Source organism: Eleutherodactylus coqui, chromosome 1, assembly GCF_035609145.1.
Source record: "Eleutherodactylus coqui strain aEleCoq1 chromosome 1, aEleCoq1.hap1, whole genome shotgun sequence".
Taxonomy (NCBI): domain Eukaryota; kingdom Metazoa; phylum Chordata; class Amphibia; order Anura; family Eleutherodactylidae; genus Eleutherodactylus; species Eleutherodactylus coqui.
In genome coordinates, this window is record NC_089837.1 from 228,415,484 (window position 1) to 228,441,481 (window position 25,998).

Genomic DNA, 25,998 nt, shown 5'->3' on the forward strand with positions numbered 1-25,998 from the left:
GCAAATACCATTCGTAACATGCTGTGTAAACGCGCTTCTTCCTGCACATGAGCGGAAATCACAATCTGTGTTTAAAAAAAAAAAATAAATTGCAGCTTGTTCTATTTTAGTGAGTATTCCACACGGATGGCTTCCATTGAAGTCAATGGAAGCCGTCTAACCTGGGGCCCTTCCGCAATTGACAGTGTGAATAGGTTGTGGGTACCCACATCATCGCCTCGCGACAGCGCGGGAAACATTGAGGGTGAACACCCACTTGCGTTTTTTTAACGCTGCAATATCGCTGCGTTTTTTTAACACGATTGTCAATGGGACTTTCTAATGTTAAAAACGCATCGCACAAAAATTGCAAAGCACCAACTAGCAATGCGTTTTTAACATTGGAAAGTCCCATTGACAATCGCGTGAAAAAAATGCAGCGATATTAGTGTTTTAAAATTAAAAAAAACGCAAATGGGTGTGAGCCCTTAAAAAAAAAAAATGTGTACTGCCCATGTCTGATAGCGGCTCGCCACAACCATCTGCAGTACAGAAAAATAAGAAAACTGACAGGTACGTGCGGACCCGGCTGTGGTCAGGGCAGGACTCCGCTGCAGGCTTCCAACCCGTCCGTGAGCAGCCGGCCTGTAGGATATATATCTCTATGCTGCAAAACCCTCCTCAAGCCTATTTCACACGGAGTTCTATCCTAATGCACACGGGCAGATTTGAATCACAGAATCCGGAGCAGGTGACCGCCTCCATATTCTGGAGTAATAACCCTCCATAGCATGCAATGCAAAAATTATTCTTCATGCAAACAAGCGGAAACCAACTGCAGTTTCTGCTCGCAGATGAAAAATCACAGCATGCTCCATTTTCCTGCGGATTGTGCATGGACAGCTTCCATTGAAGTCAGTAGAAGCCGTCCGATCCGTGGGCCGTTCGCAACTGACATGGAATGGAAACAAGCTCTGCAACCCATCCGCAATAAGGCTGTGTTCCCACAGGGCGGAAATCTTGTGGAAATCTCGCAGCTTGGCTGGACCGAAAAGACAAGAGATTTATGCGGGAGAGTTGCAGCTTCAAAACCTGCAGCATTTCGCTGTGGCCTTTGAAGCGGTTCGGCCACCGGCATTCCGTTGCGGCTTTCTCTCCCAATAGAGAGGATTGAGGCTGCAACAAAAAAACAAAAAAAAAATGAATTGACCTGCTGCAGCTGTGAAATTCCGAGCCGCATCGCCGCTTCTGCCCAGTTTTGCCGCCCCGTGTGGACGTGATTTTTGCAAAATCTCGTCCACATGGTTGGTCAATCCTGGGATTAGGAACTGTGGGCGGATTTTCCGCACAGAAATTCTGCAGCAAATCCGTCCCGTGTGAGCCCAGCCGTACGGCTCAGTTTTTTAAATATTTTTTATATATGGAAAAAAAAAAAGTTATTCATTTTTGTTGCTTTTTTTTTTTAAATAAATGGAAACGTTTATTTGTTTTAGTTCCATTTCTCTGCTCCAAAAATGGGACAGAGGGATGAAATAACTAAAAGCCCCAACACAAGCGTGACTGTACCCTTAGGGCCTTCTCACATGAGCGTGTGCTAATACCGTATTCCACATGCATGTTTTTGCATGGAATATACAGTACGAATCTCACACAGATATTTGTGCCAGAAAAAGGCGCAAGTGCCTCAATGTTTTGGAGCATTTCCCCAACTTATCCACGCCCTTTGTATTAACATTTTTTTTCCAAGCCAGTCATGGTAGGCATAAAAAGTATCAGCTTTATTTCCTCCTGCTGCACATGGAGGACGGGACGTGTACCACAATGCAATAACTTCTTCATATCGGCGCTGCCGCTTCTGCATTCTGCCTCCTTACAGAACCTTCTGCCCACTGCAGCGAAGGCCTCGGCTCGGGAAGTCACACTGATGTAATATCGGAGTATGTCACAGCTCCCATTAACAGCTGCCAATCCTTCCATCGGCTGAACATGTTCCCCGCACTGCTTTATATTCACACATTAGATTAAATATTAACCAGGCGCAGCTTAATATATGCACTCTTATTCCAAGCGATGTATTGGATCAGGTTGTCCTAAAGAGCATTTTTATGGAAAAAACCTAACGAGACCTGGACACAACTAGGCTGTACGCAGAGGGGACGCCGGGGGCGGTGAGAGCCGCACCAAAAAACTGCAGCGCAAAACCCCAAGTGTTGACCACAACGGCATCAAAACGCATCAAGACCACTGCAAACACACATTGGGCATTTATCACTCCCCGCAAATACAGCCTTAGCAGCCATGAACTTGTACAAAAATACTACATGCTAAAGGGCCATTCGTTATGTAAGCAGCCCTCCAGTACAGAGTGCTAGTTGGACAGCATCACCTCACGCATTCATTTATATCGGAACGTTTCTGGAGTCCTCCTCAGCAGTTGGGTTATGTGATGTCATTGTCACCACCTGGGAATTACTTGTTACTACATAGACTGTACCACAAAGGCTCTTCACATGGGGGACAGAAACCTAAAGAGCAGTCACTGATGATGATTAGAGGCTCTTGTTACAGTTATCATGAAGATGACAGTCCATCCTTCCTAATGGCATACTTGTGATCCTTAGCTTGTTTTGACTGGGTAAGGATATATACACTGTCCTCCCAATAGGCAGAGATGGTACAGTTTTAGCTACAAAGAAGGCTGCACTGCATGGATCTGACTGCATGACATACATAGGAGGTGTGTAAAACGAGAAGGGTTTCTTACAGTTTTTGATATCGAGAAGTGCAGTGTGGACACTCCCAGGCACATGCTCCTCTCTTCTGGGAGCGCCCGTCGGGCTACCATTAATTAGGGAAGAGAACAAAGTGAACCCATGAAAGATAAATCATGCTATAAATATTACTGCTTTATGCAATATTCATGGCATTTTTTCTTCCAACCGCATCTCTCAGTCTCATCTCCAGCAGTTGCAAAAGAAATATTATGTTTTCTTGACTTCCTAGTAATTTGTCCGCAGGATCTATGAGGACGCAGCAATTAGGGAATGTGACAACAGCAGAGGATTAGCTGGAAGTCAGCCGTACTAACATGCAGCATATGGCGGCACACAGGACCAGAGCAAAAATACCAAGACGGTTAGTTACACAATAACTAAGGCAATAAAAGTATGGTTGAACATAGAGAGAAAGGAACAATACAAGTATATATGAATGACCACCTACCTCTCAGCATACGGACCCATTGTAGGGATTAACCAAATCTAATGGGGTGGTTCACACATAATAAAGGTTATCCCCACCCACATGTACCCCGCGCCCCTCTACAGTCATACACGGGTTACACTGTGCTCAGATAAAACGGAAGAATACACATTTAGGGAAATATATATGTTTTAGTATATGGTCTAAAACATTTTTGTTCCACCCACGCCAGGGCAGCATCACATGAGCACAATTTGCTGCATTGACAACGTGCAATTGCCGCAGCCTGGCAATCACCATGCACTGTCTAGGCGTGTATGTGCGCCAAGATAGAACATTCCGCCATCTTTATTGTGCACATTATGTGTGAGCAGCAACATGGGAGCCCATGACAGATTGGCGCACAGCAGATTTGGCATGCAAATTTGCAGTGGATTTTGTTTTCAGAGAAAAACACCACTATGTCAAAACACCAAAAAGTGTGGCATTTTTGCAAAAAAGACTGTGAGGGGAGCTGTATAAGAGGCCTTTGTCAGGCTTCCAGCTGCCATGGGAACCCATTAGTACCTTGCAATTGCACTCCAAAGTGCCAATGGGTCATATAAGGAGCCCCCGACCCCGTCATCTACATACATGCTGTAGTTGCTCTTGATCATGGCATGTACAGAGTTAAACTGCCAGAATCTGAGGTTTTTTTCTCTACTGGTTGTGAGAGCAGAAGCCTGGCTGTCAGTCAGACAAGCCACTGCCTTAAAAAAAAAAAAAGTATGCAGTTTTAAAACCCTAAGGGTTTTTTTTTAAGCATCCGTGCTATACGAGTTCATATTACAATGCCAGACTGCTATAGGCTCCAACACCAGGGCAAGGATTGCCTATAATGTATGTAGTGAGAATCCTAGGGACAATAGGGTAATTTATCAAGGTACATGTGCCCATTTTCTGATGTAAAAAAATTGACAATTTTTGCCACTTTTTTTTTTTTTGCAGATGCACAAAATGAAAAGTTAATGATTCCAGTATTTTTTTCCCCTTTCGGGGAGCGTTTCGCTGTGCCTCCCATTTTCTTGGTTCAGGCACAGATCCAAAAAGGGGAAAATAAAGCTTTCCTAAAAGCTCTATATGAGGTTAAAAAAGACACCAACAAACTACATATTAAAGCTTTGCGAACTAAGTTTACATAGAACTACCGGAAGTCAGTAAAGGACTGCAATTAGGAAATGCTATATGGCTGCAGCACTGGATAAAAACCTTTTAGCTGGGGGTCCGTGGCACAGGATAACAGGACAGACTTATGCTGATCCCAGATTTAGACAAAACAATCATCCGGCGGAGGGAGATCATCAATTCCCCAGCCGCAATCTGTGAGCAGGATCCTATTCATATGAAAATGGCTTGGATGTGTGAAGAATGCAATTACCCTAATGGCAGAGCCGGCACCTGATGCCAAACCACCGCCACGGCAAACAATAGCAAGCTGATGTAACACTGCTAATAATCCAATTGTATGGGCTGGCCACCATACTGCAGATATAGACCACTGGCCTTGATCATAAGAGCCAAGATTAACTCCTCCCTGACCAATGATCTTGGAGACAGCATCTACATTGCTGGCTGTCAGACTGTTTAACACTCAGCTCTGTGTGGGAGAAACAAGTGACTGGTTTTGTCAATAGGAAAATAAACCTGTCTGCAGAATTAAGCTATTTTTTCCAAAATCCAGCCCAAAACCCTTGCCTCACTCTACGTACTCGCCCAACCTCACTCCATTCGACTTTATATGAATCAGCCTTCACAAAATAAGCAAAAAAACTGAATAGCTTGTTTTAAAAAAAAAAAACATAAAACAAAAAAACACTGGAGCCGAACACAATCTTCCCCAACAATGTTGTCTGGCATATCGCCTCAGAAGGCTTCTGCAGACAGGCACCTAGCAATGCAAGCCCGTAGCCCAAACCACCAGAAGATGATTGCGGTTTCTTTTGGGTACCCCCTTGTACACTGTGTTAATCCACCGCCCCCCCCCCCTTCCTGTGTGGTCCACTAGATCAGGACAAAATGAGGAACCCGTTACCATAGTAAATTTAGGCTAAGACAAAGTAATAGAAAAAAATAATATATATTTAAAGGTTTTTTAAAAAAAACTAAATAAATAACTTTTTTTTAGCTTTTTACCCCCAATAAAACTAAAAAAGCAGGGGAAAAATATATTTTAAAAAATAGCCCTGTAAGTCACGGAAAAAAAAACAAAAACACAGCAATAATATTTTTGGTAACTGAAGGGAAAAAAAAATAAAGGGTCAGTAAAACTATCACATGGGTAAAATCCCTAAAAAGTGTCTGGTCCTTAAGGGGTTAACACACAGTCTCCTGGCAGAATACTCCAGATTCCTTCGTGTAGGCGCAGCTTTTCTGTCCACATTGCTCTATAGCTCAGGGAATGGGGACAGGCAAGCACCACGGCTTGTATTGTATAATACAGGCCTGGATCAAGTTATTCAAAATACAATTACCCCGCACCTGGACAACCCCTTAAAGCGACCTACCTTAGTAGATAGCTGTGAAAATACATAAAATACAGAAAAATGTCTTTTATTGGAAAAGTCCCTTTTTAAATAAAAGCTCATCTGAGCCCACAAGATGAGAAGAGTAGATTTAGAGCGCCATAGGCCAGTTATATAATGTCCATAATTAGTGCTCCTCATGATATATATGTTATACACACAGTTAAAGGGGTTGTCTCGCGCCGAAACTGTTTTTTTTTTTTTCCATAGGCCCCCTGTTCGGCGCAGGACAACCCCAAGGGACGTGTTAAAACAAAAAAATACATATTACTTACCCGAATCCCCGCTCTGCGACGTCTTCCTTCTTCCTTCTTCTTCCTTCACCAAGATGGCCGCTGGGATCTTCACCCACGATGCACCGCGGGTCCTTTCCCATGGTGCACCGTGGGCTCTGTGCGGTCCATTGCCAATTCCAGCCTCCTGATTGGCTGGAATCGGCACACGTGACAGGGCGGAGCTACGTGATGACGCTTAGAAGGGGGCGGAGCCAGAACACCGCTCGTGCCGGACCGAGCAGAAGGGGAGAAGACCGCACAGCACAAGCGCGTCTAAAAAAGCAAGAAGACAGCTAAATTAGACAGAGCCATGGAGACGTGGACGCCAGCAACGGAGCAGGTAAGTGAATAACTTCTGTATGGCTCATATTTAATGCACGATGTATATTACAAAGTGCATTAATATGGCCATACAGAAGTGTATAACCCCACTTGCTGCCGCGGGACAACCCCTTTAAGTCGTGTTCTTGTCACCACGTAGCCCATGAAGGAAGTGGCTTGGTGGGCATATAAGGTGTGTGATAGGCTGCCGGCTCACATATGTGTATTGTCATGGGTAAAAGGGGCGATTTATTAAAGTTGTAAAAAGGGTTGATAACACTGTGCAACAAATTTTTACAACATTTTTGTAACAGAAAGTAATTGATAGGTTTCTGCAAAATTAAAACCTGCTGATTCCACTGGTAAAAGTGAATAATAGCAGCACATCTTATTTTCAAGTTATTTAACCCCTTAGTGACCAAGCTTTTTTTTTTTTTCCATTAAAAAAATAATAAAAATCACAACTCCCTTATTTATCCATTGACGTCGCTGTATGAGGGCTTGTTTTTTGAGAGTTGTATATTTCAAGGGTACTATTTAATGTACCATATAATGTACTGAAAAACTTTTTAAAAGTTCTAAGTAGAGTAAAATGATAAAAATAAGAAAAAATAAAAAAAAAGAAATTCCGCCATCTTTCAGTGCGTCCTGTTTCTACGGGCCACAAACTGCAACAAAAATGACCTGGTAACTTTATTCTATGGGACAGTATGAATACTACGACAACAAACTTATGTAGTTTTTTTTTCTTGCTGTACTTTTTTTTTTTATTATTTTTTGCCGACATCTTCTGCGCACAATAACGTTTTACATTTTCCGTCCACATAGTTGTGCGAGGACTCATCTCTCTCAGGACGTCCTGTAGCTTACAGTAGTACTATTTTGGAATACATACAACTTTTTGATCACTTTTATTGCATTTTTTTCTTGGAGACAAAATGACCAAAAAAGCGCATTTCTGGCGTTCTTAATTTTTTTTTTTCTGACGACGTTCACCGTGTAGGGTAAATAATATGTTACTTTGATAGATCAAACTTTTACGGACACAGTGATGCCAAACATGTATTTTTGTTTTAGGATTCTGATTTATTTGCTCTAACCAATGACCTGTAAAAACACAGCTCATTAGTTACAATGGCAATTGGATTACATCATTCCCCATAATTGAAAAACCTTACACTGCAGGAAAAAAGTATCATATTTGAATTCAGAGCGCTAAAGTTACTGTCAGCCGCCTATCTGCTTATCTATTACAAACATTGTGTTGCAAAATTGGCTTTGGGGCCCAGGCTGGTGGGATTTCTCAAACAGCGCATATGGGGCCACGAAGCAGAGGGATGGTCACCGCACCTAACCAAACAAAGGTGCATCGGAAGACCAGCTTCAATTTACACAGCGGCATCAGAACTGGACAACCGCTGATTGGCAACGGGTGGCCTTCTCCAAATTGTCACACAAGTCCAGGAAGACAACGCAACGTCACACGGATAGAAGTGTCCGACAGTGGTTGGAAGAGCGCGACCAAGTACTTCACTGGCCCACTATTTCCCTAGACTTGAACCCAATCTGTGGGACCACCTCAACTGTCGTGTTCACACTATGAATCCTCCCCCACGTAACACCCAGCACCGGAGACCACCTACCAGCACCTTATGGAGTCACTCCCAGCCCGCCTAGCTGCTGCCCGTGCGGCACACAGTGGTTAATCTGGATATTAGCTGGTGGCCATACAAATGTGACTTGTATGTATTGAAAGAGTACACTTATGAGTTGGACTTTAATTTTCTTTCCCTACAAACAGATATGTGCAGGTAGACAACAGTTTGGAAGTATATATGGGCATTTGGTAATTGAAAAAATAAAATATAGCAACCTGGACCTCCAGGAGACAGATTTATGTGGTACAAGTACCCACAGCCCCATAATGCTGAAGAGAGCGGGACTAGAGGAGACCAGACGTTGTACCAGCCGGCACTACAGCACTACAAGTTGTGTCCAACTATGGTGGATACAAAGTGAGGCAATGGTGAAGGACAGATGGACGCCGGCACCTGACCTGACCTAGCCCCTAAGTATATTGCTCATGCTTGGGTGCAATGAATACTGCAGCCGTATCCAGCAGTCCGGATCCTCCCCATTATTCTGCACACAACGGAGGGAACACGACAGTCTCTGCAATCAATTCCCCCAATGGCCACTCTGTGAATACGATGTAACGGGGTCTAGAAGGAGATTTTATAAGGTCATTTACCCTGCAGCCACTATACTGATCTAGAGACAAACTAGGTGTAGCAATTAAAGACTGATTAGAGGATAATCCAGCTGGATTATCCTTTAATCAGTCTTTCATCACCATGTGGATGGAGGGGTGTTCTCCGGGCCCCTGGATGTTACATGTGCTGCTCTCTAGTTTTCACACAAATATAAATTAAAGGGGGCGGGGGGGGGGGGGGTCTCGAGATTTTAGATAAAGAGCAGGGAATGTACAGAAATAAAAAGCCAAGCCATAGTCACTGGGTAGATGTCCCTTGTGGTCCTGCGCCATCATCCTGGTCCGGTCCAAGAAGAAGCTGCAGTGTTCACATACCGTCCATGGCAGGATCCCTGTAGAAGCCAGTGATTGGCTGAGCAGTCACATGTACAACCAATGACAAGTGCTCACTGCAGCTTCTCCAGGGACCCGAGCCGCAGGGTTAGGGGCTTCTAAGTAGTGAGCATGGATTTGGTGGTTTTTTTGTGCACATTACCAGCCTCTACTTTTTTTTTCAATCTGGTAAAACCTTTAACTTGCATGTGTCTATATTACATTTAGGAATGCAATTAAAAAGGACTACAGTTAGGACTGACACAAATTAAAAATGTACAATAAAATAGGAGATCTATCCCCGATTATAAAGTAATACAAAAATGTATATAGTTGAACTAAATAAAGTATAAAGGGGCTAACAGAACCTCCACATAGACACAGCATTCTGTGAGCCATCAGTACCTCCTGCTACAGCAGTGACATTCAGAAGGGTTCTGACCAATGTGACCTCTTTAAATTGTACTTGCACTGCAGTGATGATCCATCTGGCACGGCTACCTCTCTGCGTAACATAAGCCTGCCAAGAGTCTCTAGAGAGCGCTCCCTCCTACCTCCGGATACACTATGAACTACTTACACTGCTGCTTTTCCCGTACATTAAGCTTTAGCAATATCATGGCACTGAGAACAAGAAGTATAAAATATGTATCACAAACCTAACCCTACAGTATATCATACCGTTATGACCTAAAGATGGCTTCCTGGGTGCTCATATCGGGTAACAGGGGTTCCTCAACATCCCTCCATATACTAAAATACCATATAATTATCACTAGGGAGAGAGCGTTTGGAAAAGGAAAGCTCCAGGAGGAAGAAATGGTACTCCAGGGTCATCACGACCAATAAAACCTGATTTATAGCAATGGCTTCCTACAGATCATGTGACTAAGAGCCCAACCACAGAACATTTAAGTCCTTTTAAGTACATGTGACATCAGTCTCCCTTTGTACAGGGATAGGGACAATGCTGTCAATCAGAGTCTGGACAGCAGAGTGAGTGTGGCTAGTCCCACAGGTGGCCAGAGACAACTGCAGTTCATGAATATCAAGGACTACTTCCTGTAGTCCTCTCTATGTGCTGCTACTGATAAAATGTAAGTTTAAACTGAACTACTGCACGCATGCATACAACAGACATATCGCTGTAATCAGCATGCCCATCACTACCCTATACTGCAGAAAAGTAGTAACACATTCCCTTCAGGCTGGGTTCACACTAGACGGATTTCCAGCGGAATTCTCGCAGATTAGTCGCACCGAAAATCCATGAGAATTCCGCTAGAAAACCGCAGCTGCTGGTTTTGGAGCAGCTTCGTTGCCTGCATTTCTGCTGCAGCCATCTCTCCCCATAGAGAGAAGAGAGGTCGCTGCAGGGAAAAAAAATAAAAATAGACATGCTGCGTCTTTAATTTCCGCACCGCGTGGCCATATCCACACAGTTTGGCCACAGCATATGGGCGAGATTCTTGCTAAATCTCGTCCACTTTGCTGGCTAATCCTGGGGTTAGGAGCCGTGTGCGGAATTTCCATGCAGCAATCCGCACGGAAATTCCGCAGCAAATCTGTCCCGTGTGAACCCAGCCTTAAAGGGCCATTCCAGGAGAACATTATGGTTTCCCCAGGAACAACTAGAGCATACTAGTGCAGATAATATACTTGCCGATCCCTATAATGATAAAATACCCTGGTCTCCCATCATTCTATGTAATCCCCGTTATGACCATCCTCCTGCATCTGCTGTGTGACTGCAGGGGCTTGCTCTAGTCATTACTTTGAGAGCCACAATGAGAGTCTTAAAGGAATGACTAGATACAGTAACGTTAAGTCTGCTCAAGAATTTGGCTCAACACGGTGGGGGATCATGTAGACTGGAGCAGGCATTTACCAATATAGGGATCAGTAAGCACTGTACATTATCTGCCCTTTCCCTGGAGTGGCCCTTTAACAAAACTCTGTGAGCAGCGTTAGAGGAGTATGACTGCTCTGTAGAGCCCCATCATTCTGGAGACCACCAATGCTCAGACATCACAGATGTCACCAATCTGATCCTGTGACAAGTATCTATGACATACCACATCAGTGGGACAGAATTGCCCCCATACAGTCAGTGGCACAAGTTGGAGCATCATGGGTATGGAGAAAAATTCTGCAAGTGTAAAAACCTATGGATGTGTAGTAGTGCTAGAGGGTGTAACAGTTGTAGCTGTAGTTCATATCCTCATACTTGTTGAGTGACATTGGCAATAATAGGCCTTCCTGTACGGGCACCAGATTTTCTCTTATTAATACTTTAATAAGGGAATTTCTCTTCTGAAGCAAAAAAATTCCTACTGAGGGAACTAGTGAGGTTCTCTGCATGCCGATTTCATCTTTCAACCCCCAAGATGCTCAATAAGCGACGAACATCTGGCCTTCATGCCAACGGATCATCTCTGTGTCAGGATGGGCATTTCTGGAATTCCAAGGGGATGAAATGAATGGCATGTAGTGTATTCAGGATATTTGTTTTGCAGGCCATCAGCAAGTGTGAGGAATTCCCAGCCATTGAACATCTAAACAACAATGTAATTAATTAGCAGCGCCAGTTACCAGCAGTTCTCACTACACAGGGGTCAGCTGCTTCCACTCCATACACTATGTTGTGGTGCTGACAGTAGGCGCTTGAGCAAATGATCCCCCAGGGTCCCAAGTGGCAGATCCCAGCCAATCCACTACCGATCACCTGAGGATTGGTCTTCAATAGAAAATTACGCAAAAAACCTTTAACATCACGTTTGTCATAAGTGTTTTCGGTATATTTTCATAATCGCTGTGGTTATTGGCTCTTGTTCTTGTAGGTTGCGCAACTTTGGAAAGGGGGTGGCGGGGATCCGGTGAGGAGAGTAAACGGTTGCTGTGTTTTTTTTACAGCATGCTGAGCGACTTTTAAGCTTTTTGGTTTCTAGATAATCCCTTTGGGCTGGGTTCACATGGGAGGGATTTGCTGCTGAATTTCCGTGCACATTGTCTATGGGGAGAGATGGCTGCAGCGGAAATGCAGGCGGTGAAGCCGCTCCAAAACCCGCAGCTGCGGTTTTCCAGTGGAATTCTCGCAGATTTTCGGTGCAGCCAATTCGCGAGAATTCCGCTGGAAATCTGTCCTGTGTGAACCCAGCCTTAAGGTTTTAAGCAGCAGTTTTGTCATGATAGGTGGTCACTGTCCAGGACGTCTTCCATCTCAGTTATGCAGATTGTAGTTTATGCCCTTTTTTCAGTAGACTTTATTTGAAGTTACCTTAGTAAGTTACACATGCATCAGAATAATGCGGTGTATAGCGCAGTATGATACATCATCTTATTAGTGCCATGACTCAGAAGGAGAACAACCTCCCACACTACCTGTCTTCATCATGTGTAGGAGGACGTCGTACAAGACTTCAAGAACTGCTAGAAAAACTCATTTAAATATCCAGCAATGCAACTCAGCCATCATATAACATAGAAAGGGACTATACACTATGGGGCCTGGGGAATTTGCCAGTACTGGTATAAGAATAAACTGCTCATAGAACTAGAAAAGTTGATAGCTGTCGGCTATTCTCTTCATTCTTCGTCATCTTGTCAAAACTTGCATACAAAAGTCTCTAAAAGTGGATTACCATCTGCTGCTCGTCAGCCTGCCACATACACCAGTACTCTTATATCCCATCGTATTGGTTCCACGGCACAACAAATCATTATAACTCATTGACTGCATCACACCAAAAAGTCATTTATGTTTGTTCTCCACCATACTATAAACTCTCTATAGAGAGAATACGGTAGACTTCAGTCCCAAGTCAGACAAGTCCAGGAGCCAACTACATTTTTAGCAACTACCAAAAGCATCAACATAGAAAGAAAAGTCCAAGATCTAATAGAAGGGCACATAGAAATCCCTTCTTAGCCATCACGTCTGATCTTTAATGGCCCAACCAGAAATTCTAAGTCAATGGGATCCATCAGGATGCATTACAAATCTCTCCGACTGGTCACGACTCCGGTCAAACAGAAGCCATGAAAATGCTGTGACCGAAGCAGAAAATGGCAACTTAAAAAGAGATTTCCAACAAAAAGTATTCTTCCAGCTCGATAATCCAAGGTTTTCACTGAAGAAACGTCAATATTTCAATGTAACGAGGTAGCTAAAGAAAAGACACAAAACCACAAGTAAAGCCATCCTCTAGCGAACTATGAAAGGACTTACGCAATAATCCCCGTCCAGTTCTCGCATGCTACATGGACAAGGCAGGAGCGGGGCATCAGAAGGGTCACATACCTCATGCTAGAGAATTAGGAAACTGCAATTAGAACCGTCCAGAACAATAACCTTTTCCTGTGTAACTGAGTTAGCAGGAAGTCTCAGCTTTCAAACCTGCTGAAGCGGCTTGTGTCACGTGTGCAGAAAATACCACAAGTGACAATTTGGATGTAACGGTAGAGAAGTAACTGATTTTGCAGACAAACCGGTTATACTGCTTTACATGTGGAGCTGCAGCCAGAACGCGCACTTCCAGGGCTGACAGATGCATTATACAGTTACATCATTTTGTTCAATGCCAAAGTATTATTAAAGGGGTTGTGTGCCTTCTCAGTGGTCAATGGCATCACTAACTTGGGGTGGTTCACAGTGGTTGCACATCGAAAGCCCTTCTAGACAAGACTCCAAAGACATGCTGTCCTACAGCTCTATTGCTGGGAAGGTTGTGATGCTCCCTGGAGCTCTACTATATGAAGCACATTACCCCTACAAAAGTTTACCTAACTTTGAGCTTCTTGCAAACTGTCAGAGATGAGTGGAAATGTTGTGATACCAGATTGATCTACAGAGTCGGCCCTCCTACTCCGTATCAGTTCCATCTAACAGCTTCAGCCCTGCGTGTATTACTGGTTTCACAATTCAGCATCTTTGTGGGGAAAGAGTAGAAGCAGACTCATCGAGGAGCCACCGCAAACAGCGTCTCCCACAAGATATTAAATGGCATGGTAGCAAGGTCTTTGTGAAGGACATACTGCATTATTGGTGGGGGATGGATTCATGGCAGAGTTTTGGATGGCAAAGGAAAGAGGAGGATGAGAGCATAGAAATTAACCATCAAGAGGAAAAATAAACTGATTTCTGATTAGAATCAGCAAATTATAGGAAACACCCTAACATATGCCTATTTGCTTATTTTGCTGAGGTTATGGTGGAGGCTTGCCAGACAGCGAGGGACACATTGCTTCTTCCCTGGGTCCCATCACCCCTCTAGCCATCCACAATGATACATGTAACCCTTAATTTCCATCCACTATGATACATGCCTCCTTGTTATTTTTCCCCAGTGTTGCAGACTCTTAATAGATTTAGGAGGAGGCTCGGATATTAGTCTGGGATCTTTGCTGTAAAACTTTCAGTTACGAAGTTACATTAACTCTCTCGCATCTATATCCACGTTGACCTTGGGGCTTACCAGCTTTGAAAAAAATGCACCTTCCTACAGAGGCACCTATTCATGTGGTTTCCTTAGTCTATGAATTACTGCTACATACACAGATGAAGGACTCGGGCTCTAAGTGGGTCAGAGCTTGGGAGGAGGCGATGGGTAGATCTTTTTCTGGAGAACTCTGGCCCAAGACTTTCACACTGACACAAAATATCAGTTTCCTGCAAACTTCTGGAGAGCAACTCTAAAATATGTCCCAATGGTAATGGGCCTCCTCCAAGATACATAAAGTATTTCTATTAATTTCTTACATACTGGAGGTGCTGTACGGCCCGTGGCATGATGTTGCATATTTGCTAGAATTGCTCGCTTATAGCCCCATAACGGTGAGACATCTCTGTGCTATATAAAACTGTACGCAGGTCTTTGACCAACATCACCTTGTATATGGCCCTTCTCTGTAGGTTCCTAAGCTCTGTCTCAAATCAAAAAGGGTCTTCTAAGGCAATTTAAAATAGCCATGCAGCAAGTTGTTCCTAGATTCTGGAAACAAAGGGTCTCTATACCAAAGGTGGTGTAGGTCGAAGCTCTGGACTCGCCAAACATACGCAAGAGCTTAGTTCTTCAGAATTAGTTGAAGCTTCCTCTCCTTTTTAATGGGCGGCACGGTTAGATTTTCGAGGTTCTTCCTTCTATTCCTTGCTATAGGATTGTTCAATACAGCAGGAAAGCCTAGACATCTGTAGGGGCACTACACTTTTTCACTTTCCTTTCTTTCATCCTTTTTAGTATTTCTTCCTCCCTAGTCTTCTCTCTTCTATGCCTTTACTTTTCCCTTACTGTTCTCTTTCCTCTTGTAAAGTTTTATAAACTTTTAAAGTATTCTCATGCTAACACCTCCACGTTAACAGGCTCAATTGTGTGTACTCTGTATTTTTACCGCCAGAGGACCACTCCTCCTAATTTTCCGTTGACCTATAACAGCTGATCTCTATATATTTTTTGTGAAAATGAACTATCTTGAATAAACACTTTTAAACCATGCATGGTGGCTGCCATCTTTCCAGAACAGAGCTCCGATTGGTTGCTCTGGGCAGTAAGGGCAGTTTATCTGTTAGCCAGATACAATATAAGAGGCTTACTGCACCCAGAATCACCCTATATAAGACCATTAGGAAAAAGTACTGGAAGCTTTACTCACCCTCCAGGCTGTCGGAACAAGAGGTTCCTATTCCAGTGTCCCCACTGTCAGATGTAATGCTGTGTCGACGTGTGTGACTACTTCTGCCACTGGGTGGGGCAACTGAAGAATGCCAGTGTGGACTTGCAAGCCACCCAGATGTGGGAAAATCAGAGCCTGAGGACATAAAAGAAGAATTTCATCAAAAGAATTGTACAGCGATTATACAGAAAGTACCCACTAAAAACAAATTGTGTGCCATGTGGAGTAAAATAATAATAATAATAATAATCATCTTTATTTGTATAGCGCCAACATATTCCGCAGCGCTTACATAGGGGGAATACAGAAAGACAAAAGTACAAAAATTACAAAACCACGGTTACATAGTAATCAGTTGATGGAAATAGTAGGGGTGCGGGTCCTGCTCCAACGAGCTTACATACTACAGGTAATGGGGTGATACAGAGGGTAAAGGGGCTGGAGATGTGCAGGGTATGGCGGAGTGGAGAGCGAGAGATGCTATACACAGACAATGGTCAGACATTTAGCCGTGTGACGGCAGAAACAGTATGACTGCAGGAGCGGTTTATGATGGCTAGCAGGGATTGCAGTCAGTAGGTCAGGGAGCATGTTATCAGGCGGAGTACAAAGGGGTTTGTTTAGGGTATTCGGTATGCCTCCCTGAAGAGGTGCGTTTTTAGAGCACGCCTGAAGTTCTGTGAGTCCTGGATTGCTCGGGTAGCCTTTGGTAGTGCGTTCCAGAGGACCGATGCTGCTCTGGAGAAGTCTTGGAGGCGGGAATGAGAAGTTCAAATTAAAGAGGCGCGCAGTCTGGTTTCGTTAGCAGAGCGGAGAGCCCAGGCTGGGTGATGGATTGAGATGAGGGAGGCAATATAGGGGGGTGCTGCGCTGTGGAGGGATTTGTGGATGAAGGTAGCGAGTTTAAATTGAATTCTGTATTTAACGGGCAGCCAGTGCAGTGACCGGCACAGGGCAGAGGCGTCCAAGTAGCGGCTGGACAGGAAGACGAGCCTGGCTGCCGCATTCAGGATGGATTGGAGAGGGTAGAGTCTGGTGCAGGGGAGGCCGATCAGCAACGAGTTGCAATAAGGGATGAGGGCAACAGTGGATGAGGGCAACAGTGAGTGTTTTTAGCGTGTCCACGGTGAGAAAAGAGCGGATTCTTGCGATGTTCTTGAGGTGCAGCTGACATGTTCAGGCCAGAGATTGGATGTAGGGGGTAAAAGAGAGATCAGAGTCGAATATGACTCCAAGGCAGTGGGCATGTTGTCTAGGCGTTATGGTGGCGCCACAAACTGAGATGGAGACGTCAGGATGAGGTCGGTTAGTGGAGGGTGGAAACACCAGCAGGTCAGTTTTAGAGAGGTTTAGTTTTAGGTAGAGAGAGGACATGGTGTTAGAGACAGCGGACAGACAGTCAGTAATGTTTTGGAGGAAAGGTGCAGAGATGTCACAGGAAGAGGTGTATAGCTGGGTGTTGTCAGCGTAGAGGTGGTATTGGAGGCCAAATATCCTGATGGTTTGTCCAATAGGGGCTGTGTAGATAGAGAAAAGAAGGGGGCCGAGGACCGAGCCCTGGGGGACCCCAACAGCAAGGGGAAGAGGAGGGGAGGTAGAGCCAGCAAAGGAGACGCTGTAGGAGCGGTCAGATAGGTAGGAGGAGAACCCGGAGAGAGCAGCGTCCTTTAGGCCGGTGGAGCGAAGCATGCTGAGGAGGAGTTTGTGGTCAACAGTGTCAAATGCTGCAGAGAGATTGAGGAGGATCAGTAGGGAGTAATCGCCCCTCGATTTGGCTGTCAGTAGGTCATTGGGTACCCTTGTAAGGGCAGTTTCTGTCGAGTGTTGAGGTTGGAAGCCAGACTGTAGGGGGTCTAGGAGAGAGTGCTCTGATAGTTTACAAGGCGGGAGTAAACCAGGCGTTCTAGTAGTTTGGAGATTAAAGGGGAGATTAGAGATGGGTCGGTAGTCGCGAAGAGAGCTATAGGACAACAGCTGATGTACACCATCCCAGACACTCTGCTCGTGTACATCCTGTTAGATCATACTAATAATATACTACTGTGCTGCAACAAAGGGGGTTTACAGAAATATCTACTTTCATTAGGACAAATGATTATGGTTCAAAACGAAAATCTGAATTACAGAGAGCACCATATGCACTCACACCTTGTATTATATTGTCTATAGCAATATAGTCCTAAGCACCATCGGCTTTCAATCGCCTTTGACTATAAAGCCCCGCACAGCTCCTTTATATATATATATTTCTAGTTAAAGGGTATTCTGGCACACATTTTTTCATCTTTGACATCCCACCTCTTCCACCTTGCTTGATTGACTCTCACTCACTTCTATGCAGTGCAGCCTCTTGTTTTATACTGACCAAGCACTATCTTGATGCTGAGATTTTTTGTTTCACTTTCACATCAATCCCATCCTGCATCAGTACAGCATTAGCTAGAGGCTATATCATTTCTGCCTGCTTTGAGGGAGCAGTTTAATTATCATTACCTTCCATATTCTCCTAAATAAGCTACAGACCATAAGTATACAGTCAGGACAGGAGGATGAGCTGAGATCTCCTCTATTATAACTGTGTTAAAGAAGCTCCTGTCACACAATTATAACAGAGGAGATCACACTGACTATGCATATGGTCTGTCGTTTATTTAGATGAATATTGAAGGTAATGGCAGTGTCTTCTCTGCAGGCAGAGATGGTACAGGCTCTAGCTGCTCATGGAATGCTGTGATGATGCATCATGGGAGTGTTAGTAGAGCATAGAGAAACTGAGCTGGGAGATAAGTATCAGATAGAATGCTGCACTGCATGGAAGTGGCTGCAATATACAAAGAAGACCACCAGAGTGTGACAGACAGTTAAGTGTGGGCAGAGAAAAAAAAAATGTTTTTTAACCAGAGTTGCTCTTTAAGAGATGAAATCTGGTTGCTCTGGAAAAAGCCATACATACTTAGCTAAGTTGTTAAAAGTGTATGTTCATCAGTTCTATAGACTCTGAATGGAGCAGCAGCATGTACTGTATACTCACCCGGAACTCCATTCATTTTGATTATTGGTGGGGGTCCCGAAGATGGAATGCCCAGCAGTGAGACACTTATCACCTATCCTGTGAACAGGTGGTAAGTGTCAATTTCATCACAACCGCTTTAAATTGCACTGTCATAGGAAACATTTGGCAAGCTTGTGGCCCCAAACATTAAAAGCTTAGCTCATTATCTTTAATGCCGAGGGTCAGGTTGTTCTCCATCTCTAAAAAAAGTGTAGGAAGAACTAATGCCAAGCAGACACCGATCCGGCAGACGTGACTTTTCTAAAGAAATCACTCCTAACAAATACATTTAATTGCATAAGCATGCATCAGCCATGAGAAATAAACATCCTGCTATATAGTGACCACATACGTCTGTAACCAATAATGTCATAAATGACTGCAGTGCAGAGTATAAGCAGAGTATACATCTGCCATTTATTATGGCTGTAGATCACAATTGCATTACATCACCTTGTAGTGACTCAGACTTGTCACTACTAAGTCTTGATCTTAGACCGGTTTCACATCTGCGCTAGAACCTACGCTACATGCAAGCGCTTTTTCTTCAGGTAAATTGCCAGGTTGCTGAGCGGAAACCGAATAGGCCCCATTATAGTCAATGGGGTCTGTTCACTTCTGTCATAAAGTGAAGCCGTTCGGGCCAGGGGCTTCCCCTTTCCTGCTCTACGAAAAGGAGCAGACATCCGGGACCCCCGCCGCAGATGTGACTGCACCCTTACCCTGGGAAAATAGGATGGGATAAGTATATGTTGTAAGTGTCTTCACATGTTCTGATGGTTAAATACCCTCTTTTTATGGGCTGAACTGATGGCTATGGCCGCCTGCAGAGCCTCGCACAGAAACGTCACTCAGGCGGCTTCGATCTGCGCATGTGCCGGCTGCCCGGGCGCGGGTGAGTACGCGCTCATCCCTGCAGGCGCTCAGGTCGGGTCCCGCGGCGAGAATTCTCGCCGCCGGATCCGACCCGCTCGTCTGCAGGCGGCCTATATTGGAGTGGTGACTAGGGAACCAAAGATGTCAGATCAGAGGAACAGACAGCCCCTATGATTCAGTATTTGTCCTGCCCTTCAGATCTATGCTGCATGAAGACCCCAGAAGTCTATAAAACGCCGTTTGCTTTCTGAAGATTCTAGAACCGGAGTAATTCAGATAGCTGGCTACAGATATCAGACCTCATCCTTATCCCCGAGTCTAGGGAAGGAGCAAGGTGCCAGGTACAACATTGTATCGGTCTTCCCAGGGCCCCTGTGAAAAGTCTGGTTAAGGCCGCCTGCACACGGGCGGAAATCCCGCGGCGGGATTATCCGTGGGATTTCCGCCGCTCAAAGCCTGCATAGGAGTGCATTACAATACGCACTCCTATGCAGACGGCGCGGTTGGGCCGCACGGAATGTCGCGCGGCAAACAGACCGCGGCATGTACTATTTTTGTGCGGGGCCAGATACGTCACTCACCCGGCCGCCAGCTCCGGTCTGCGCATGCGCCAGCAGCCGGCACATGAAAGAGACGGGTGAGTACGCGCTCGTCTCTGCAGGCGCTCAGGTCGGGTCCCGCGGCAAGAATTCTCGCCGACGGTCTGGCGGCCTAAGGCTTCATTCCCATGGGTGGGTCAGATTCCATGCGGGAAATCCCGCCTGTAATCGAGCCCTGCCTGCGGCCAGTGAGCCCTGCGTACCTGAATTTGCCTGCCAGCGGCATCCGTGTGATCTCTTTAATTCTAGGTTCGCTGTACTGCGCATGGTCCTCACGGCTCGCCATCAGACATTCGCAGTACAGGTTTGTTTTGGTTTTTTTAATCTCCTGTTTTCCCACAAATCTGCAGCATGTCCGCAGTGACAGCCACGGGCGGGCCGCGGATCAGACCGCTTCCACTGACTTCAATGGAAGCCATCTGTGCAGGATCTGCAGCAAAATTGAGCATGCTGTGATTTGTTTTGAGGACCAAAAGGTCCACAAAACAAATCTGTATGCTTTAATTAATTTGTGGGCACTAATGATTCCCCATGGACGGCTTAATCTGCGGGTGCCCCGTGCGGATTCTGCAAATCAAACACGTCTGTGGACATTGGGTCTTAGTATGGGAATGGTGCGTGAAAACAACAGTATCTCCAGTTGCCATCTCCAGAGCTTGATATATGGAAGCGGACTGTATTAAGTGTCATCCGATCTACCACCTGAAGAAACAAAGCAAACCTGAGTTTTACTGTTTTAACTACCTTCCTGCCCCTGGAGCCGCTTCCCATCTGGGGGAGCCCGCACCATGCTACACCACCACACCATCCCCAGGAGCAGAGGCCTGTAGTGCAGCCGGGTAGGAGTTATGGAGTGTAATAGCCTCGGTGACACAAGACCTCCTGCCCCGGCTCGCTACAGTCGGTCGCTGCTAAGATTATATCCAGCAGAAACCTATAGGCTAAATGAGAGCTTCATCATTCAATGTTGGATTCACCTCTGCTTTTAGGGAGAGCAGGACTTTCATCTCCCTACACAGCAGTGCGTCCTTATCCCTCTCCCATAATTTATACAGAATAGTCCGAAATATACGCATTCTACACCTTGTATGAACTACTCCATGTATGCAGGTGACATTCGCAGCACTTGAGGTAAAGCAATGGATACTACTGACCCCAGCGGATTCTTCCAGTTTGAGCACAGTTTTACTAACGTTCCTGCATCCCCCATCCACATATCCAGTTTACGGATCCACAGGAACAATATGGTAAGCAGGCCAGACACGAACCGCCAGCTGTATGACATCATTTCTATGGAGATGCAGCGGCGGCTGACCACAGCCGCTATTTAGACAGCATCGCTATAATTATAGGGCTTTGTTAACTGCAGCCTGTGTTTGGTTTTCCGGTGTACATGACAGATACAGGACTGTTAGGTTACATGAATGAGAATAGCACATGGATTACAGCGTAGCCAATATATGGAAATGGAGATGTACTTCACCTCCAGAGCGGATATATCAGCAGCCCACCGAACTGCTGACAGAGCTACACAAGTCCTGTAGAGTCACGTTTAACCCCTTAAGGACAGGGCCTATTTTGGGCTTAAGGACGCAACGATTTTTGGTGGATTTTCATCTCCCATTTTTCAAAAGCCATAACTTTTTTTTTTTACATCGACACGGCCGTATGAGGGCTTGTTTTCTGCGAGGCGAACTGTAGTTTTTATCGGTGCTGTTTTGTGGTACATAGACTATATTGTAAACCTTTTATTATTTTATGATAGAGAGAGAAAACGCATCAATTCTAGCTAGATATTTTACAGCGTTAATCCCGCAGCATAAATGACACAATAGATTTTTTTATGCGGGCCGGTACGATTACAACGATACAAAACATTCTTATATTTTTTTTAGGTTTTTTCACTTTTCCGCAATAAAAACCATTTTTTTTTAGAAATTAGTTTTTTCTATTTCACTGCATTCTATAACTTTTATTTTTCCGTGGACGGAGCTCTGCGAGCTGTACTTTTTGTAAGATGAGCGGACTCCTGGAAACCCCTTGTAAATCTGTCTATATCACTGAGCCCAGTACAGAGATAAGTACCGAGGACCTTTTAATATCTCATGCGACAAATGCAAATTAACAGTGAAGTGTCAACCAGGCGCTCCTGAAATGCTTTAGTGCCCCGACTCTTCTGCTACTGATTCATATGGCCCAAGTCATGTCAGTCACCAACAGGAGAGGGTACAGGGCAGATTCAGCAGAAGAAACAGGACACTTCAGTGTTTCAGGAATGCCCTGCAGCCCACCAGGTATTAAACTATTTTCTCTTTTTCCCCCTTGCACTGTGATTGGTAACATAGATAAGTTTATTAGACTCACCAGGATCTATATAGAGTTGTCAGCACCCTGGTGGCTTTAAGCCTTTGCAATCCAATTTTGGATTCGGGGTTTCCTAGGGGGTTTTCTCTTTCTGCCATTATACAATAGTGCCATCTGCTGGTTAGAGCTAATACTGCGGTATGGGACATGCTGGAGAGGCCCCCGACAACAGAGCGGCCAGTAATATACAGTAAGAATACCCTGTCGGACGTCTTCAGACATCGGAGCTGTACAGCCTTCAATCAGAATGTCTTCAGATGTCAGACAGTGGATTGGAAAGGGTTAAACATTTTGATAAATTCCCTTTATTGCACCAATCACCCTTAATTCACACTTGGAAGATTCACTGTAAAAGTGATAAATGCAGTCCGTGCCTCTGAAGGGGCTATTACTGCAGTGTGTGCATGGATTCCAGCAAGCCCTGCTCAGATGAATGCGAGCCACTTGTGAATGTATCATACATGTGCGACTGGCTTCTCACTGCTCCAGTTTTGTTGGGGTGCTACACCGCTAACAGAACGCATTCAGGTCCTGAAGTGGTCTTAAATGTACTCATGAATCGCAGGCCATGCGTTGTGGGCATCTACATTTGCCTCCACAATTGATACCCAGCCAAAAATGGTTGCTAAGCAACAGGTAATGCAAGAAAAGAAAGAAAGACAAAATGTAACACTTTGTTTCTCTTGCTGTACAAAACTTGTTTAAAATCAAAGATTTTGTAAAATGACAACAATCTCCAGGTCTTCAGAGATTTTACTGTATGAATTTTACTGCAATTTCAAGTTATATATATTTTTATAAAAAGAAAAAAAAATCCAGCCCCTAGAATTAGTTGTCATTTTGCTGCAAAACTCGGCATGCAGTTACATCTCAGGCAGATATGTAGAGTTGTGAGGTATTCTTATATCTTGTCTCCATCACAAATATGGGTGGAGGTGTGTAGAGTGACAGGTCACACCTTGTAGCGCCCCCCCTAAAGCTGCAGATTGGCCGACGTCCTGCTGGAGGGAACAAGGGGGGCCCAGAGCTTCCCTGTGCTGCTACCCTTGGAGGACAAGGCCGGCGGCTACATCCATCCAGACATGGTGCTATGAGGGCCATGTACCGAGGCACTGGCGGAGGACAAAAGCACAGCGGCGGCGAGACCGCCTGCGCAGGAGCGCCAACGGAACCAGGCAGAGCCATCTAGCCATGCTGCTACCAGGGCCCTGTTAAGTAGCGGTGCAGCGGCGCAGCAGGAGGACTCACAGCACAGAGCAGGAGCAGTGGCAACGCAGGAGCGCCCAGTGAATGACAGCCATTAGCTGGCTGGCCGGGGAAAATTATGGCCGAGGGGAGCAGAAAGAGCGTCCTCGTCAATAACAGCTGTGGGCCGCTCAGGGAAATTATGAAACGGGGGCCTCAGGAGCGGCACCTCCACATCTCATAGTTGTCCCAGCACCTAGCAGCGGGAAGAAACAACTTGGGCACAGCGGGGAGCAGGCTCGCAGAAATTACACTTAACAGCGGGGGCCGGAAAAAACTGAGTTGCTGGAGAGCGTGGGGTGAAAGTGCTTGGGACGGTAGAGTAGTGGAGCAAGCGGGGCCAGGAGGAGAACGAGGCAAATACTTGCCGGAGGATGGCAGAACGAGCGGGGGCCAGCAAAGCGACTTGTGAAACTGTTATCAGCTCGGTCCAAGTGTGTGTCTCCAGCAGCCAATCCGGAGCTGTGGGCATTCCCTTTCCCGCAGCACAGCCCATGTCTTCACCCATAACTGTGGTGGAGACAAGATACAACAATATCGAGTTGTGGCGTGATTAGATGAATGGTCTTGTCACCTGAGGCCATAAACATGGTTCAACCCTTGGCCTATAAAAGGCTCGCAGCGGCTACCTGTGTGAAATGGACCTGGGTCTGCTTGTATAGAGCTTGTTGATCACTAGACACCTCTATGACACAATCAAAGAGATTTCACCCAGATAATAGAGTTTGAAAGGGAATGCAAGAGGCTGCATGGTCTTGTTGACAAATTGCCCATCACCTAGGCCGTTCTGAGAAGACTGTTAGAAGGTCTTGGGACCAGTGGATGAGTGAGGGCACGCACACAAGGCGACCGGGCTCAAGATGACTTCGACAGATCACAGTAGAGAGGTTCATCTGATTGAACAACAAGCACGAGCAGCTCCATAAGTTTTGTTGTCTGCTATCCAGAGACCGATGGCGCCATCATTACAGGCCGCTGTGTCGATTGCTGCAATTTCCATGCACTTGGATAAAGGTCATTTGATCTCAAAGCACCCATTACATGTACGGCCTTTGACACCCACCTACCATCACCTCTGTTTGCAGTGGTGATGTGAAAGACGAAACCAGAGTGCTACAGAGAGGAGCTGGGTTTTCTTCAGCAACTAATCCCGGTTTCATTTGAGCACTGACAACTGCAAGGTTCATCACGGGAGACCTCTGGGTGAGCGCCTCAATCCTGCCTTTGCTCTGGATCGGCACACTGCCCCCTGCTGGTGTGATGGTCTGGGGGGCCATCACATACAACAGTCGGTAAACCCTAGTAGTGGTACAAGGGGCAATGAGAGCTCAGCGATATGTTCAGGACATCCTGCAGCCTCATGTTTTCCCCTCATGGCTTCCAAGAGACATTTCCCAGCAGGAGAACACTCAGCCGCACACACAAGGGGGTCACAGGAATGTCCCCACAACATTGCCACACTTCCATCTGTCAAAACTGCCTTGCATCACTTCAGCCATACAATGTTTTTGCCAGCCCCATTGAAAACAATGAGCGAGGTGTTCCAAGGGAATGCCCAAATATAGGACATGTTGCAATTTTTTCCCGCACCATGATGTGGGGTGAAAAAAAAGAAACCAAAATCGCTCATGTATATGACCCCATTCAAAAAAAATCAACCAAGTGAAAGCGGCCTAAGGCCCAATGTCCACAGGCAAATTTAATTTGCGGAATCTTTAGATTATCTTTGTCCTGCATCCATTTCTTTGCTAAGTCCTGGAGTAAAGCCTGGTTGAGACCCAACGATTATCACTCAAAACATGTCTTTTGAGAGATAATCGTTGCGTGCCTTTAAGTGCAAGGTGATCGCTCAGACGTTGAGCAATCACTTTGCACTCCGAACGGGGATGCAGAAGACAAGTGGGGCCGCTTGTCTTCTGCATCCAGCTGTTCTCTGCTCGGAGCGCCCGGCTGTTATACAGCTGAGTGCTCTGAGTGGGGTATGCAGAACACAGCTGGACAGCTGTGTTCTTCATACTCCACCTGTCATCAGGGAGCGGGATACAGCTGAAACAATAGTATCAGCTGTATCCCGCTGTGAATTCCTGGTAACTGATTGCTGATCTTTCAGCTTAATGAAAACTGCCCGATGTCAGTGCAATTAGACACAACGATTATCACTCAAAAGAAGGCTTGGGGTGATATTTGAGCGAAAATCATTGTGTCTAAATCAGCCTATAGAAGTTACAAAAGTTTCCACCAAGACCCTCTGATGAACGTGGAAACATTTTGC

General features: G+C 45.3%; 1 protein-coding gene across 2 annotated transcripts in view; it reads right to left on the bottom strand.

Annotated features, from left to right (window-relative positions):
• Nucleotides 1-25,998, bottom strand: part of CEP85L (centrosomal protein 85 like) — a 126,705-nt gene that overhangs the window by 61,810 nt on the left and 38,897 nt on the right. For both annotated transcript variants that reach the window (XM_066606232.1, XM_066606222.1), the window contains exon 2: nt 15,570-15,725. In XM_066606232.1, the coding sequence (XP_066462329.1) occupies nt 15,570-15,725 (156 nt within the window). The remainder of the gene's footprint in view (nt 1-15,569; nt 15,726-25,998) is intronic.